At 38.4% G+C, this 15,622-nt stretch overlaps 1 protein-coding gene across 14 annotated transcripts in view; it reads right to left on the reverse strand.

Annotated features, from left to right (window-relative positions):
• Positions 1-15,622, reverse strand: part of Dlg2 (discs large MAGUK scaffold protein 2) — a 1,876,145-nt gene that overhangs the window by 972,264 nt on the left and 888,259 nt on the right. For 5 of the 14 annotated variants that reach the window (XM_037207364.1, XM_037206903.1, XM_037207151.1 and 2 more), the window contains one exon: positions 9,271-9,432. In XM_037207364.1, coding sequence (XP_037063259.1) covers positions 9,271-9,432 — 162 coding nt within the window. Of the gene's footprint in view, positions 1-9,270; positions 9,433-9,991; positions 10,666-15,622 lie in introns of those variants that run through there. The other 9 variants (XM_037206918.1, XM_037207071.1, XM_037206971.1 and 6 more) reach the window with 6 other exon arrangements.

Below are 15,622 nucleotides of genomic sequence, written 5' to 3' on the forward strand. Positions count from 1 at the left end.
TCTACTGTCTATTTACTCATTAGATTTATTTTGAAAGGATTTAAGGGTCACATGTCCTATGAAAGTCCTGGTTTTAATTATTTCCATTGTTCCTTCTGTCTTGAGATCCTATGACATTCATTTGCTGATAACATAACAATCTATAAATGAGAACTCTGTTGTCACACTAGCTGGATTTATGCCCAACATCTCTCAAGTAGTGATTGTGAACCAGAACAGCTTCCTAAACACTGTCTTCATTTTCATCACCCATAAATGGTCACTATTAATACTCATTCCAGATTAATATAAGAATTTTTTGTTTAAAATAGTGTGTCTTTGATATATATGTATATATATAATATTTCTTTAAAATCATTATTATTACTATTATATAGATTAAAGAAGCAGGAGGTTTGAGTACTATCTCCTAATCTATCCTTCAAAAGCCATAATATTGTGGGCTTTATTCTATTGACAATTCCTCTTTGTCTCTTTCTTTTAATGCATATATGCACACGTGTATGGAAGTCAGGGAACCTTAGGACTGCCATGACACTCTTCTCAGACAGGGTCCCTCACTGTCCTAGACCTTACTAAAAAGGTAGTTTGATGTTGATTACAGTTATGTTCTCATGCTTGCAAGGCAAGTGCTTTAACCACAGAGCCATCTGTCTCCCTCTAGACCCCAGAGCAGTGGTTCTCAACCTGTGGGTTGTGAACCTTTTGGGGCCAAATAACCCTTTCATGGAGTCACCTACGACCATTGAAAAACACAGATACTTACATTATGATTCGTAACAGTAGCAAAATTACAGTTATGAAGTAGAAACAAAAATAATTTTATAGTTGGGGGGTCACCACAACATGAAGAACTATATTAAAGGGTCACAGAATCAGGAAGGTTGAGAACCACTGCTCTAGATCGAATACTTGAATTGTAAAAGGCAACAGTAGGTCTTATTCTCTTCAATATCTGGCCTAAAGAATTAAGACATTCAGGATAAACTGCCATGACCCTTTCCAATTAGGAAAAAAGGCAAGATGGGTTCCTTTTGCCTAAAATTCCAACCAGGAGCTTTTGTGCTCTGGTTCAGTACACATTTTTTTCTAGGCCATGTACCACTCAGCCACCTCCTCTTACCAGGCCTGGGCACAGAACAAAAATGCACTATCACAAGTATGCAAACCTCTGCCAAACCCTTCTGCTGTCTTTATTAACTATATGCTTTTCAATTTAGCCTCACAAATCTCAGCTTCTTCCCTTAAGACCAGATGCTTGCAGAATCATCAGCTCAGCTGCTTCTACCATCTAGTGGCAAGAGACGGAAGTGAAGAGGTTTTATATGTTCCAGAATTGCCAGTACTGTAAAATGGCAAGAATCAGCTTTTTTTTTTTTTTCCTAATCATTGGCATTCCTAAAAATACGTCTATCAAGTACAAATAAATATTGTTTTTAGCAGCTGAGGTTCAAGACCTCATGACTTCTGGGGCCATATATAGCTTTTGGCTGGTTTCAGTTCATTTTTCCTTCCTATGGCCAAAGTATTTATCAAGTGCCCTGTTATTCATGGAGCTGCTACTGCTCGACCAATACAATCTTGGGCAGAAGGTTATATTCTTACACATAGAGTACATGGTTCTCTTTCATGAAAATTACTTAATATCCGTTAAAATGGGAAATATCAGTACCAGGCAAACACTTGCTGCCTTCTGATCTCCGTAGGTCCCTCTTTTCTCACAAATTCCAGGCTGGTGAGAAGGGCTCCTGTATCTCAGTCCTCTGTATTCCTCCCTTATCTAAGTAAACCTACTCATACACCTTATACAACAGGGAGGATTTCTTCATTTCTATTTCTGTATTAACCTCTTCATCCTTTTCCTCTTTGTTATTTTGGGGGAGTAGCAGGAATCATATCTGAGGCCTCATACATGCTAGACAAATGCTCTCTCAGTGAGCTGCTTAGGAAGGCAATTTAACTTATTCTATATACTTTTACTCAATTAGTCAAGATGAAAGCACCATTTAAGCTCTACTTTTCTCTCTTGTAGCTTCACTACGTAATAGGTCTCAAGTACCTGATGATTTATTTCCTAAACAGTCATATTCATTGCCCCTCCATGCTCAGTGCCTCTTCTACCCTATCTCAGAGCTCATTGCCTTCTATGAGATGCCCTTGATTCTGATCTCACGCTTTTCCAGTTGTTCCTCAACACTGCTATATCACATGAAGAACTGCGTAATTTGCAAGTAGGACTATGTCATTCTCCACTATAAATTTTGCAGCCATGCCTTATTACTTAAAAGGTGAAGTCCAATCTCCATCAAAGGTCATTCTTTGCCTCTTTCCACCTACCTCCCTTGCCTTATGGCATATCTCACACTCACCCAGTTCTCTGTAATTTGTAGTTATCATTTTACCCCTCTTCCCTATTCAAGTACCTTCAGTTCCCAGAATTCTTGAATACTCTTATACAATTGCTGGATTTAAGGGCGACTTTTACCTTCCCTCCTTATCTTCTATAAATCACTAAAGTTTCTTTCTCTGATCATATTCATCTCCTATTCAGCCTGGGGGGGGATTAACAGTTAATTCTAGGTCTTGGGAGGATTCATCTTTTCTTTGCTACCTCACTGCATATAACATGACATTGAGTACATGCCAGTTTCCAATCCTGTCAGTCTAACTACAGCATATAAGAAACCTGAAGACAGGTTCTTTCTATCTCAATGCATACCATAGAAAACAGTATACAGGAGGAAGTCAAAGATGATTTGAAGAATAAATCACCCAGCATACACAACTTTTTTTCTTAATGCTTAGGTTAATAGCATCTTAGAAATGCTTGGAATTTTCCCCAAAGTTATACAGACTGAATGTGTATTTGTTTGGCTCTGACTCCCATGGTGGTTGATATAATCACAGTAAACTCTGAATGAAAATATCAAAACCTGACTAACCGGGATAGCTGATGGAGAGAAAGATGGGCATACTCAAATACTACAACATAAAGATAAAAATACAGGAATTTGTCCCAAATTTCTAGCTTAGAATATTACTGTACTGTGAGTTCATACAACATTTAACCAATAATAAGGCATTGATGGCAATAATGAATCCTTCCATTTTTCTTTATTTCTTCTTGTAAAAAAGTTTATATTGATTTATTTTTTTTAAATGTCAAAGAAGTATATTAGTGGATACAATATATTTTTATATATAAAGAACCTGAGGTATATCAAAGTTATAACTTGATATAGCTAGGAAGCAGAGGACATGGTGCTGAATCTGGCTGCTTTTGATTTCAGGGTCAGAATGAAACTTCACATCATACTCTCCCATATTTATGTTATGTAATTTATGTGTCTATGATGTTTTTTCCCAGGTCCTATCTACCTAGCAAATACATAATTGAATTCAGAAGAAAAAGTTTTATGAACAAATATATTTAGGAAATATTTTGCTCTAGCCATATCCCTACCTCAGAGGTTGCCCTGCATATTATATTAAAAATTCTAGGAAGTTTTATGCTAAGTTAACAGGGTTCACCATGCCGATGTGTTGATGCATGTATCTCTTTATTTCTCATATACTGCTGATGAGATTCTACCAAAGGCACTTGTGAGATGTAGTTTATCTTCTTTGCAGATGCCAGTGGTGAGAGAGAAGGGAAGTAAAGCAGCAATGGAATCAACAGACAACAGAATCGAGAAAATAAAAATGTAGTAAAGTGCAAAGCAGCTGCTTTCATGCTTGCTAAAAAAAAATCATGACTTCTATCAAGGATAGCACTCTGTATTGCCCAGCAAAAGTCCTTAGAATAACAAAATAAAGCTCATTTCCAAAACATAACTGTTCCAGAGACATTCACTCTGTGTGCTATAGGCTATGATGACCAATGGACAGAGTCAGAACTAAGAGCGTGGAATAAGTCTCAGTACCCAGTACTCAATATTCAGTACTCAGCTTGTGCTTCTCCATGAGAAAACTCCAGCAACTCTAGGGAGACAATAGCAAAGTAAAAATTGCTTGGAGGCTCCTCTACCTGTAGTTATTTGTGTCACCTTCCTTCAGATTGAAATTACCCCCAAGAATGCCCAGTTCTCAACTGTCCACAGATTCTCCGATGTTTTCCCATGTGTTCAAACAGTGCCCAGTTGTTCAAATACATAACTCTCTCCAAACTCAGTAACCGTACATTCTAGTAAAGCTTCCCAGAACCCTTCATTCTAGTCTCAATAAAAAGCCGAAGGATGATCAGTTTTGTAGCTAGTACAATTTCCACCAATTTATAAAAGATAGCCTTAAATTTTCTATCCAATGACTACTGATTCCAAGATGAATATCAGGAATTTTAATGTACCCTAAGAAATGCCATCAATTTTAATGACAAGATGCCATAGATTTTAGTACATGGCCAGATTTCAGATATGTTAATATATGAGAAATTATTGAATTGGGGAGAATGAAATTCTGTATTAGTAAGCATTAGGCAATTGAGAATGGGATAGAAATTAAACCCTCTCTCCATCACTTGCTCACTAATAAATACTCTGTACAAAGCACCCTGGCACCCAAGGTCCCACAGATGGAAGGATCTGACTTTGTAGACTAAGAATGACTAAAAAGTAATTATAATTCAACTTCCTAGGGAAGTAATATATACATTTAAAATCCATGCTCTTTGCCTCTCTACAACCTAATGCACAGAGCTGACCCTCAGTTTACTCTTACCAAACAGACATAAACTGGAGAGAAAATTCCTCATGCTTTATTATAGGCCAATTTATTTTTTATTGTGGTTATGGGCTGGTTTCTTTTATGGAACATTCTAGAGGTATTTGAAGAAAAAGCATCCCCATCTTGTGGCAAGGAAAACAAATTCTCTTTAGCTCTTTGCTAAATTGCATGCTTCTTTCCAACTCCATACTTCACACTGGCCCAGGCACTTTCATGAAAACTAGCTAAGAAAGTCAATTTATCACACAGGCAGCTTGTGGGCATCAAAGACAAGAATCTTAGGACTGAGGCATTAGGTGGTAGCAGGAGGGGAGAAATAATATCAAACCTGTAATGCTAAGATTAGTTAGCAGATGAGTCAGAGGTTGCACAGTATGATATTTAAACTCTTATCCAGCAATCTCATATTCTGTTTTTGACACGCCATATGCAAGTTCCTAATTAATACCAGAGAACTGCCTGGTTTGTTCAAAAGAATTCTGAGGGCTTTCTCTGATTATGTGCTGTGCCTCCTTCCTCTTGCCTCTTTATATAATTTGACCCAGGAACATTAAGCAGATCAAGAGAAGTAACAAGGTTGAAAACACAACACTTCTAATTGAGAATTTGTATGTGCTTAGCATCTTGCTGATTTTAGTAGGTTTCCTTTGTGTGCAAACAACATGCCAGTTTTCCAAACACTAGGATTTTGATCATAGAACAACTTACCACCTTGACTAGGAAATTAGCCCCATCCCTGAAGGAATGCATGAACTTGGACTTGGCATGCCTGGCTATGCTGGTGCTACTCCTACTGACAGGTGAACTCTTTCCTGTGCCTCTCTTTCCAGGTATGTTCATTAGCTCAAGTCAGAGGCCTGAGTCAGTGGTGGCAGGCATATTATGCCACAAAACTGGTTGACTCCATGAACAGGGCCAATTGTTTTAAAAAGGTATACATATTTAAGGCAAACAAACCCTGGCCTCACAACAGCTATCTCATGGCCTCAGAATAGGAGTCCTGAGTGAACTGTTCTTTCCTTTCCAAATAACTTGGAGGCTACCCACCCTGAACTTGTAGCTCCAACCAGGGAAGAAAAACTGTTTCTACCCTTGGCATATTATATGAGAAGCTTATTATTCATACAGTAGCTACTTTAAAATTTGATATGGGGAAACTTCCATAAAAATGACCACTATGGTACAGCCATTAAAAACTAATAAAACTTGATGAAGAACAGAGTAAAAGGCAAACAAATGGAACAGGAAACCCAATATCAAAGCATTGACCTTGGGCTGGTAACACAGCTCAGTGGGGAAAGGTGCTGCCTTTGCAAGCCTGGTGACCTGAGTTTGATCCTTAGAGTCCAACTGAAGGTGAAAGCAAAAAACTGACTCCCCTAACTTACACACACACATACACACTGTGGTGACACACCCACGTACTCCATACACTGTACACCCACATACAGTCATAACAACTAAATTTTTAAAATAAACCACTGAAATTATAGATAACTATTCTAATATGTCTGTAAAGGAAAGAATAAAGACCGGTAGAAAAATACATAAACACACACACACACACACACACACACACACACATACACACACACACACACACTATGAATTTAATCTATAGAAAAAGCAAACGTCTAAGCTTTCCCCAAACTCTAATAGACATTTCCCAAATGCAGTGTTGAATGATGTAACAGAGGAATATACAACCATCCAAGCCACACAAACTTACTAACCTTTTCTTATCCATTATGTATATGTTGAAGACAATGACCCAATTTAAGGATCCACAGCTATTAGTGCTTTTTTTATTCTTTTCTACCATAACCAGCCTAGCTTCAGTTTGATTAATGCATAGTCTCAACTCTTGAAACTATGCTCTAGAGTTGATTAAAGAGGAAATGTTGAGAAGAAAGAATGACAAGTTAGAAAGAAAAGAAGAGAGACTCCATTGTGGTAACGCAGTTGTGTGTGTGTGTGTGTGTGTGTGTGTGTGTGTGTGTGTGTGTGTACATCCACCATGGTGAGCATGTGGAGGACATCCTCTGTTTTCTGTCTTCAACTTCCACCTTGTTTGAGACCTGGTCTCTTTTGTTTTGCTGTTGTATATGCCAGGCAAGCAGGCTCATAATCTCCAGTGGATTCTGTACATATCATTTCACCATAGAAATTACAGACATACACACTATGTCATCTGTTTTTATATGAGTTCTGGATATTAAAACATGTTTTGTGCAGCAATTACTTTACTCACTTAGCCATTTCTCCAGCTCTTCCATAGAGGTTCCCCCAGGGAGTTATTCAACAAGTTATGCATAATAAATGTAATACAAATACTCAATGCAATGAAGTCTTCTAATCATTCCCTACTTCAATTTATAGGTGTTAGTATATAGAGTCAGAATGAGTACTTGTTTGCAGGGATGAAGTGGTCCTGAAAGAAACTAAGTATTCATTTGAATACATAGCAGAATTATAGATTGTTAGAGTCCAAGAGAAACTTAAGGACAGTTGTGCCCACTCTTCTGCTGAAGAACATGGAGAATTCTCTCTACAAAACCATTGCTGATCCCTCATTTAGGCCTTGATATTTCTGGGGACTAGAAGGAGGCCACACCTATCTGGAATAGTTCCATTAGAACTTCTGGCTTCACAATGATCACAAACAAGAATCACTGTCATGTATGCACGGTGGAGCTGCTTCTGCTCTGGAGACAAAATGTCATGTTTTCCATTTGACAGTTCTTGATGAAGAAGACTAGGGCCTTGTCCTCCAAACACTGAATGTTTTTTTCTCTTCAAGGTTAAACACTAATTTCCAGTTGTTAACATCTGATGAAACTGGAAAGATGTAAGCAACACCCCAGATGGCATGATTTTGCACATTTTTTTTTTTTTTTTTTTTTTTTTTTTTGGTTTTTCGAGACAGGGTTTCTCTGTGTAGCTTTGCGCCTTTCCTGGAACTCACTTGGTAGACCAGGCTGGCCTAAAACTCACAGAGATCCGCCTGCCTCTGCCTCCCGAGTGCTGGGATTAAAGGCGTGCGCCACCACCGCCCGGCGATTTTGCACATTTTTATACATTATTTGATTTATTGGGGTTTGACAATGGACATAATAGTTTGACTTATTGGTCATAGTTTCAGCTATTTTAGATGATAATAGATGTCTTAGGATACTAAAGTATGAGAATTTTACTAAGATTTGAAACTGTGCTGAATATAATTTAGCCATTCTTTGATGTTTTCTGTAATTATATACATAGAAATGTTATATGAACTGAGCACAATTAAGGAAAAAGAGGCCATGAATTTAATGGATAGCCAACAGGGTATATGGAAGAGGTTTGAGGAAGGAAAGGGAAGAGGAAAACTTCTGTAATTATATTTACTTTAAAAATATTTAAGAAATAAAATTTAAAAATTTATGTTTGTATGTGTATATACACATTTGTCTATGAGTGTGCTGGTGTGAACATGGGTATGTGTGTTCAATAGTACATTTGGACGTCAAAGGACAACCTGAGGTGTCTATCTTTTCCTTCCACCAAACTAACTTGATCCCAAGCCTCTAGGGATTCTCTAGTTGCCACCTCCCATTTCCCATTAGGAGAACCAGGATTACCTTGTGCTATGTGTTTAGTGTTTATGTGGGTTCTAGAGATTTGAACTCAGGTCCTCACGCTTACAAGCAAGTACTTTGGCTCATTGAGCCATCTTCTCATCCTCTGGTGCAACTTTTATAGTTACTATTTCCTTTAATTTTGGTACAGCTACATGGAAGTACTAAGAAAACCAGTGATTTGGATAATAAAATAAACCTTGCTAGTAACTAAAGGATCAGTCAGCACAACATCTTTTTAAAAATCATTGAGTGCTTACAAGTTTTCATCAAAAAGCACACAATCCAGTAGCTTGGGGCCGTTAGATAAACTAGGAACCAAGGAGAACAGAATATTCTTATTCTCACTGAATTGTCTCTTCTCAAAATAGCAGTGATCAAAAACTGTGTATAATTAAAATTTAAAAGGTAGAAAGTGTTGGGGAAAGTATGACACCAAATAGCAAGACACCTTGGAAACCATTTTCCCTAGAATAAAATCAAGGTGTTGATGAGACAACTCACACATTTTCAGTTTCAGTTTAGACAGCAAGGGAATCATTAGGTGTGGTTAGGATATATTTGCTTCCTTTGTTTCATCTGAGACCAGGCACACCGGTGGAAGGAGAACATTTGAGCAAACTGTGGTGTGCTGATGTTTTTCTTCCTTAACATGCACATGGTTTGTTTTCCCTGTCAAGTTTTCATTCTTGAATCTTTGCTTAGACCTTTTTCAACAACTAAAATGATTTTCCAGACATTCAAACAATGGTAATAAAAATATTTTCCAGAATTACCAGGTTGGTTTCCAAACCACAGAAAGCATATTTACAACCAGTGGCCACAATTATGTTTTTAAAAACCTCATTTAATCAAGCCCACAAAACTGCCTTTAGCAATCAGGACTGACAAAAATCACCAGCTATGAAACATAAGGAGTAATCTGACTGACCTTCAGAGGAGAAATGTGAGACTGTAAGACATATCCGTGGACATTTTCTATCTGTGAGAGGTTCTTTTCCGACACATGCACCAGTTCTGGACCTCTTACTTCATGAGTTAGCCGAGGCAAGGAATGATCATGTGGACCGTCCTCATCTTGGTATCGATACTTCTAGGAGAAAAGAGGGAAAAGATGCATCAGTATTGGGAAGGGATTCAGATAGGAATTTAGCAGGACATACTGCACAACTACTGTTGTCTTTGCTAAATGTTTGGCTGCAAACTCTTCCAGTGGTCACCATAAACCTGGTCAAATCCAAGGAAAACTAAAACAATATTTCACTTTTTTTTTGGTCATGACAATATACTCTGTTTCTGAGACAAATAAAGAAAAGCTGGTCATGAATAAGAATGAGAAAATTTACTTAAATGGAGAGGAGATCTTCCTCGAAATAACATTTCAGTCATGGATGGAGGAACAAGGAGAGAGCAAGAAATTACAACTCTGATATATCTTTATTCATACACTTAATTTTGCTGCTGGATCTGTCAAAAGTTTAAATTCCCCCTGACAATGAGGGAAAAAAATGCCACCCACAATATTTCTATAAGCTTGAAAAGGAAGATAATTGTTCTTTAGTTCAACCCTTGTGAAGAACATTGATTTGGGTCTGTTGCATTCTAGGGCAAAATATTACAATTTCTAGGAATTAAGCTAGTTTTTAAAGGACCTCAAAAGTCAAGTCAAGAGTCTGTTCAGATGATTCCTGGAGGCTAGGAGGAGGGACTTCCTTCTCTCTTGTTTTCCTTTTGCCTTTCATTAAGCAGCCTTCTGCATCTCCACAACAGCAAGAGAATCCTCTGGCAAAGGTCAGTGCTAAAGATTCCATGAAGATCTCAGAATTCTGGCCTAGAGAGAAAAGGGTCAGGACAAGAAACAATCTGAGGGAACTCAATCCTTCTTGTTGGATGTTCTACACCTTCAGTCATGGTTTGAGTCTCCAGGGCCTGGGATTCAATCCCCTGATATCTTCCCGTTTTCTCTTTAGAGCCTTTGGCCATGTAGGGAAAGGAAAGGAGACTATTCTACATCCATCTCCCAACAAAGCTAGTCAATTGTGCGCTGGCCTTGATTGGTCTGTTTGTCCTATGCAAGGGCATTGGAATAGGGATCCAGACACTGTCATAAGTGCCCTTTCAAGTTTCACTCTACATCAAATCTGTTCCTGGTGCCTCTTTGTTGTTAGAACACCAAGTCACTAAGAATATGCCTTTGTCTAAAGCTATTTTCACTTAGTTTTGAGATAAAATAATATGCTATCTTGGACATCAGTTTTCAGTGAGACTCACAATATGACAATAACAAGAGCCACCTCAGTATGAATAATTCACATTGTCATCTATTTTCAGAAGCTGATTATCAGTACATGAATTTCTGTGGAGTCTATGTAACAGTACCGTAACTGCCATTGACAAAGGCTCTGTTACACTCGCTATTCTGCTATTCTGTGATACTCCACTTTGCCTGTGACAAAACTAACATTTGTGGAGGTTAAGGTTACTTTTAAAGGTCATCATCTAGAGAGGAAATGAATATGGTACCCAAATCTTCTTTCTACTATCTATCATCCACTGTCTATCCACATAAGGAGATGAGGCCAACTCTGATGATTCAACTGGGAGCCTAATAGAAAAGTACCACTGAGAATACACACTGGGATGACGTTTGAACATCTCTGTAAACTGCAAGTATCATGATTCTGTCTTTTTAATGCTATGAATAATTTGAGAAAGCCATCTACACCAGAGGCATGGTCTAATATTTCGTATTTGTCTTAATCAGTTATGTTTGCACTAGGATTAGATGAATGTCATGTCCATGCCTGTTTCCATTTCTTCAGCTTAGATCCACCTCTACATCTGCTCCTCCTTTTTGGTTCTTTCTCACAGAGGCACCAGCACAATCCCCACAGCCAGAAAGTAGGAGTTAGTTAGATGCTATCTCCTCCTTCCCTCCTTACCATTGACCTGACTTATATTCTCAATACATTTTATAACTAGTCCCCCACTATTCATCCAGTTGCCAATACTAACCAGTATCAGCACCAACTATACATAGGTTCCCATCATCTCTCTTTTGGCTACAGCACCAGCTTCTATATGAACTGCTTTGATGATGTCTTTCCCATCAGTTTCTATACTGCACCAGGGAGCATTCTGAATTTCCAACATGGGGCCCTTAAAAGGCCCCATGGCTGCCATTGCCTACAGGACAGAGTTCAAGTTTCCTTCTGAGATAAGCTGTTGTGAGCACCGCTGCATGAGTCAAACCTCAGTGACTTCTGAATTCCTTTTCTCGCCTAAGTAACTATAAACTACGGCAACATCATATATCAATTTAAAGTTTTTTAACCATTGCAAAATATACACAATATACATTTTTATCTTGACCATTTTTAAGAGTATATGGTGTGGCCAGGCATGGTGGTGGCATATCTCTAATACCAGTACTGGGGAGGCTGAGGCAAGAGAATTGTGAGTTTGAGGCAAGCCCAGGCTCCTGGCCATGGCCTACATAGCAAGACCCTGTCTCAAAAAAGCCAAGTTGTATTGTTGAGGACTCTTTAACATGTTCTTAGATTCTCCTGATATAACAGATGCCAACCTTTTCGTCCTAAATATGTTTTCATGGCTCCTTGAGCTTGCCATGTTATAACCCTTTATGCTGAAATGTGCATTTCCAATTCCCTACCAATCTGTTTTAATTTTGAAGTTTGAAATCAGTTTGGCGGTGATCAACCCCATATCTAAAGCTCCTTAGACAAGTACCTATCATGTATTTTCAACAAGTGTTTACTGAATGAAGTCATATATGCCTCTTGAGGAAATGCAGGGAATGGGTAGGTTTTAGCTAGTTGAAATGCAGAACTATTTTGGACTGCTGGATGTAACTTCTTTCATTATAAAGCATTGCAAAACCAGGTTTAAAGAAAATCACAATGATATTGTTTGCTCAACACATAACAATTCTTAAATACAATGTGTTCTCCTCATTATTCACTCCTGCATTTGCTCAGATAGAAATTGTGAAAAAATGCAGTTTTGTAGTCAACAATGATGCAAGATTTTAATTGAGTTATACTTATGCACAATTAAACCACCACGCACAGTGATAATGACCATGTGTATAATCAAGTTCTATGGAAGCAAAAATGGGTCAGAATCAACTTTGCCTGAGGCTTCACAGTTTAAAATGGGATCTCAAATGTTGTACAAAGAGAATGAATATTCTGTACAAAGTACAAAGACATATAACAATCAGAATTTCAAGGCCAGCCTGAATGACGTAGTGACCTTGATATGAAGAAGAAAAGAAAGCACATGTGTAGCAGGAATTTATCATAATATGTGGAAGTAAGAATGAGATTTTGGTGACTTGGGGAATATGGCATTGTCCCCCTATCCAAATCCATGGTAATATCTGTTCAAAGCTTATGTCTGCTCACTTCTTGGGAAGGTATCACTTGGATGATGAAAAATTCCTCTCAGATGTTGCCTGAAAAACCAGCTCCTATATTAAGGACAAGCTATACCTGTTGTAAAAAGCACAGTTCCAAAGTACCCACCTAACAAGGGACATTAAACAATTCTGTTGGGGTCATGCCCTGATAGGGTCAGCCTTCATGTTGTAGAAAATTCTGAGTCATCTTTCATTCTAAGGAACCTTGGTTGGTTGCTAATGCCATTCAGGGCTCCTTTGAGGGGTGAGTAGTAGCAAAGAAGGGGAACTATTAGAAAAGGCCTGCATTTTAAAATCTCTGCCTCACTCTTCTCAGCACCTTGCCTCTGTGTTGTCTATTAGAAGAGGGGTTGGGGGAACCTTATTCTTTGTGCACAAACATTACTACTTTCACCTTTAATGAGAGTAGAGGCAGGGCTAGTGCTACTGATGGGGGTCCTATGGTACCATCTCTTCTATGCCAATTTCATTTGGAGCATTTTTTCCTCTGTCTTCAGGACTCCTCCCTGTTTGTTAGCTTAAGTGTCCCTTCAACATTGGATTCCAACAAATAAACTTTTTAGATCTGCAATAATCAGATTGGGTATCACCTCACTGGAAGCATTCTGTGGCTGTTAGGGATGCCAAGAGATTCCCCCGCCTCTTGTTTATTCTTGGATATTCCCATAACATTTTGCACTGATTCTAATCAGTGAATAACAATTGTATTGTAATTGTGTATCTCTGTATCTACAGCTTTTGAGCTCCTACATGACATGAAGTGAGAAACCAGTATCTGTGAGTATAATGAAATTAACTTTAAATTGTCTGATCAATGGTATGATCCATCTGATCAAAAATCCCACCAAGCAGAACATACATGAAAATATTTTCATCTTTTTTTATCTGCAACAAACTCTCACATGAATGGATTAAAATTAAGAAGTCTTGCTTGGGCCTTTTTAGTACATTCTACTGATATTAAAGTATGAGTCAGAACCAACCAAAGTGCCCACAATTTAGAGGAGCATCAGCATGCTTGATCCAGAACAGGAGGTTCTCTGGCAATTTGAAAGGTGGAGCTGTGCTGGCAAAATACATCACAGTTCCTGAAGTTGGAAGTATGCCAAGTTCTCATAAATAAAAATCTGTTTATCTTTTGTTAAACAAAAAGTACTCTACTCCCTCCTTCCTGCTTGCAGCAGGGGTTGGCACAAGACTGACAGAAGAGGGGGAGGGAAGAACTATGAAATACAGAGATGGAAATAGAGGGGAGGAAGAGAAAGGGGTGGAGAGTAGCATAAATCAAGAGCTGAGGAAAACCAGAACATGACTGTATGCTTCTGAATTATTAGTTTTGCTGTGATATCTTATGACTAAAAGATACAAGTTAAAAAACACTTTGCAAAGAATATGAAAGAAGATTACTATTTAAGGCTTAAAGCTATGGTATGAAGCAGGTGCAAGATTAAGAAATAAATAGTGCTTACTCTTTATACCAGCCTGATATGTAGGAATTGTTCAGTATTGCTTCTGTTAATTGTACTGATAAATAGTATTCTTTGTGTTTTATCATATCTCCTTCTAAGCTTTCTGAGGGTTGAAACCAAACCTTTACTTTTATCTCCCATCCTGTTCACCCCAAACACTTCATAGTCAGTTGACTACAGGCCTTTGCAGACAGACTTCTTTGAAAAAGAAGTTATTTCGCAAACAGAAAAAACCTATTTCAGGAGAAGTGTAAAGTCAGTAAGAATATGAAATAAATAACAAATCTGCAAAGGAAGTGATGATTCCTAGGAAAGATGTGAATACAACTCAGAACATGGAAAAAAAAAATACCAACCAGGAGGAGGAAACTGGCTCCCAAACTGAACCACAGAAAAGGAAGAGCTTGCATTTCCTCCAAAAAAGATTTGCCACCGTTGAGCAGATCTGCCAGTTGCCTTCCTGTGTTATGTAACATTTTTTGTATAGTTTGATAATTATTTTAATATTTTACTTATTTGAGGCCTGTGCATATAGAGCTGGACCTTTTTCAGTTCCTTCCTAGTTTCCTTGGCCATCCTGTGACCCACAGCTCCTCCATTCTTGCATCTGCTGCAGCCTTTCTTACATATTGCCTCATTCAGGAAGAAATGAGTAGACAAGGAGGAGCGGGAGGAGGAGAGACTGGAATGCGTGTGGAAGGAGGAGGCAAAGACAACAACAGACAGAAAGAGGGAATGACAAATACTCAACATGGTGAACACGTCAGCTCGCCGATCCACTTTTGTACATTCCCTTTAATTAAAATCAATTCTTTGAATGCCACTTTGACTGGGTCAGGGTTCTCTCTCTTCTCAGGTGTGATGGGATGGGAGTAAGAGAGGAAAAGGAAGGGCAGGACAGATATTACATAATTTTCACCCATTCTTCCCTGAGTCTTCATTCCCAACCACACTGCTCCTTGCTTTAAAAGCTTTCAGGGGACAGGGACAACCTGCCACCTTTAGAATCTGACATTCATTTCTGTGATTATTTTCTGAATGTTTGCCTGCCCCCTCAACGGACTCTTCTGTGGGAACAGGGACCCTAATTGCTCTATCAGTCACTGACCTCTAGTACCTGATATGCAGTAGGTCCTCAATAAATGTTGAATGAATCGTCTGGCCCAATCTGTCTTTAAAAAATCTATTATTCAAAGACCTAAAGAAAGTAGGTCAATGCTTGCTGACCACACACACTCCTTCCTCAAGTGATAACAACTTTAGGAAAATAACCCAGAGCCGACTGTGCAGCTAAGCCCAGAGAGCATTTCAAAGAAGGGTTTTGATCAGATTTGGAGCAAGATATAAGCAAGAGCACTGGTGCCTTGTGTGTT

This window comes from Peromyscus leucopus, chromosome 1 (genome assembly GCF_004664715.2).
Source record: "Peromyscus leucopus breed LL Stock chromosome 1, UCI_PerLeu_2.1, whole genome shotgun sequence".
In the NCBI taxonomy this organism is placed as follows: Eukaryota; Metazoa; Chordata; class Mammalia; order Rodentia; family Cricetidae; genus Peromyscus; species Peromyscus leucopus.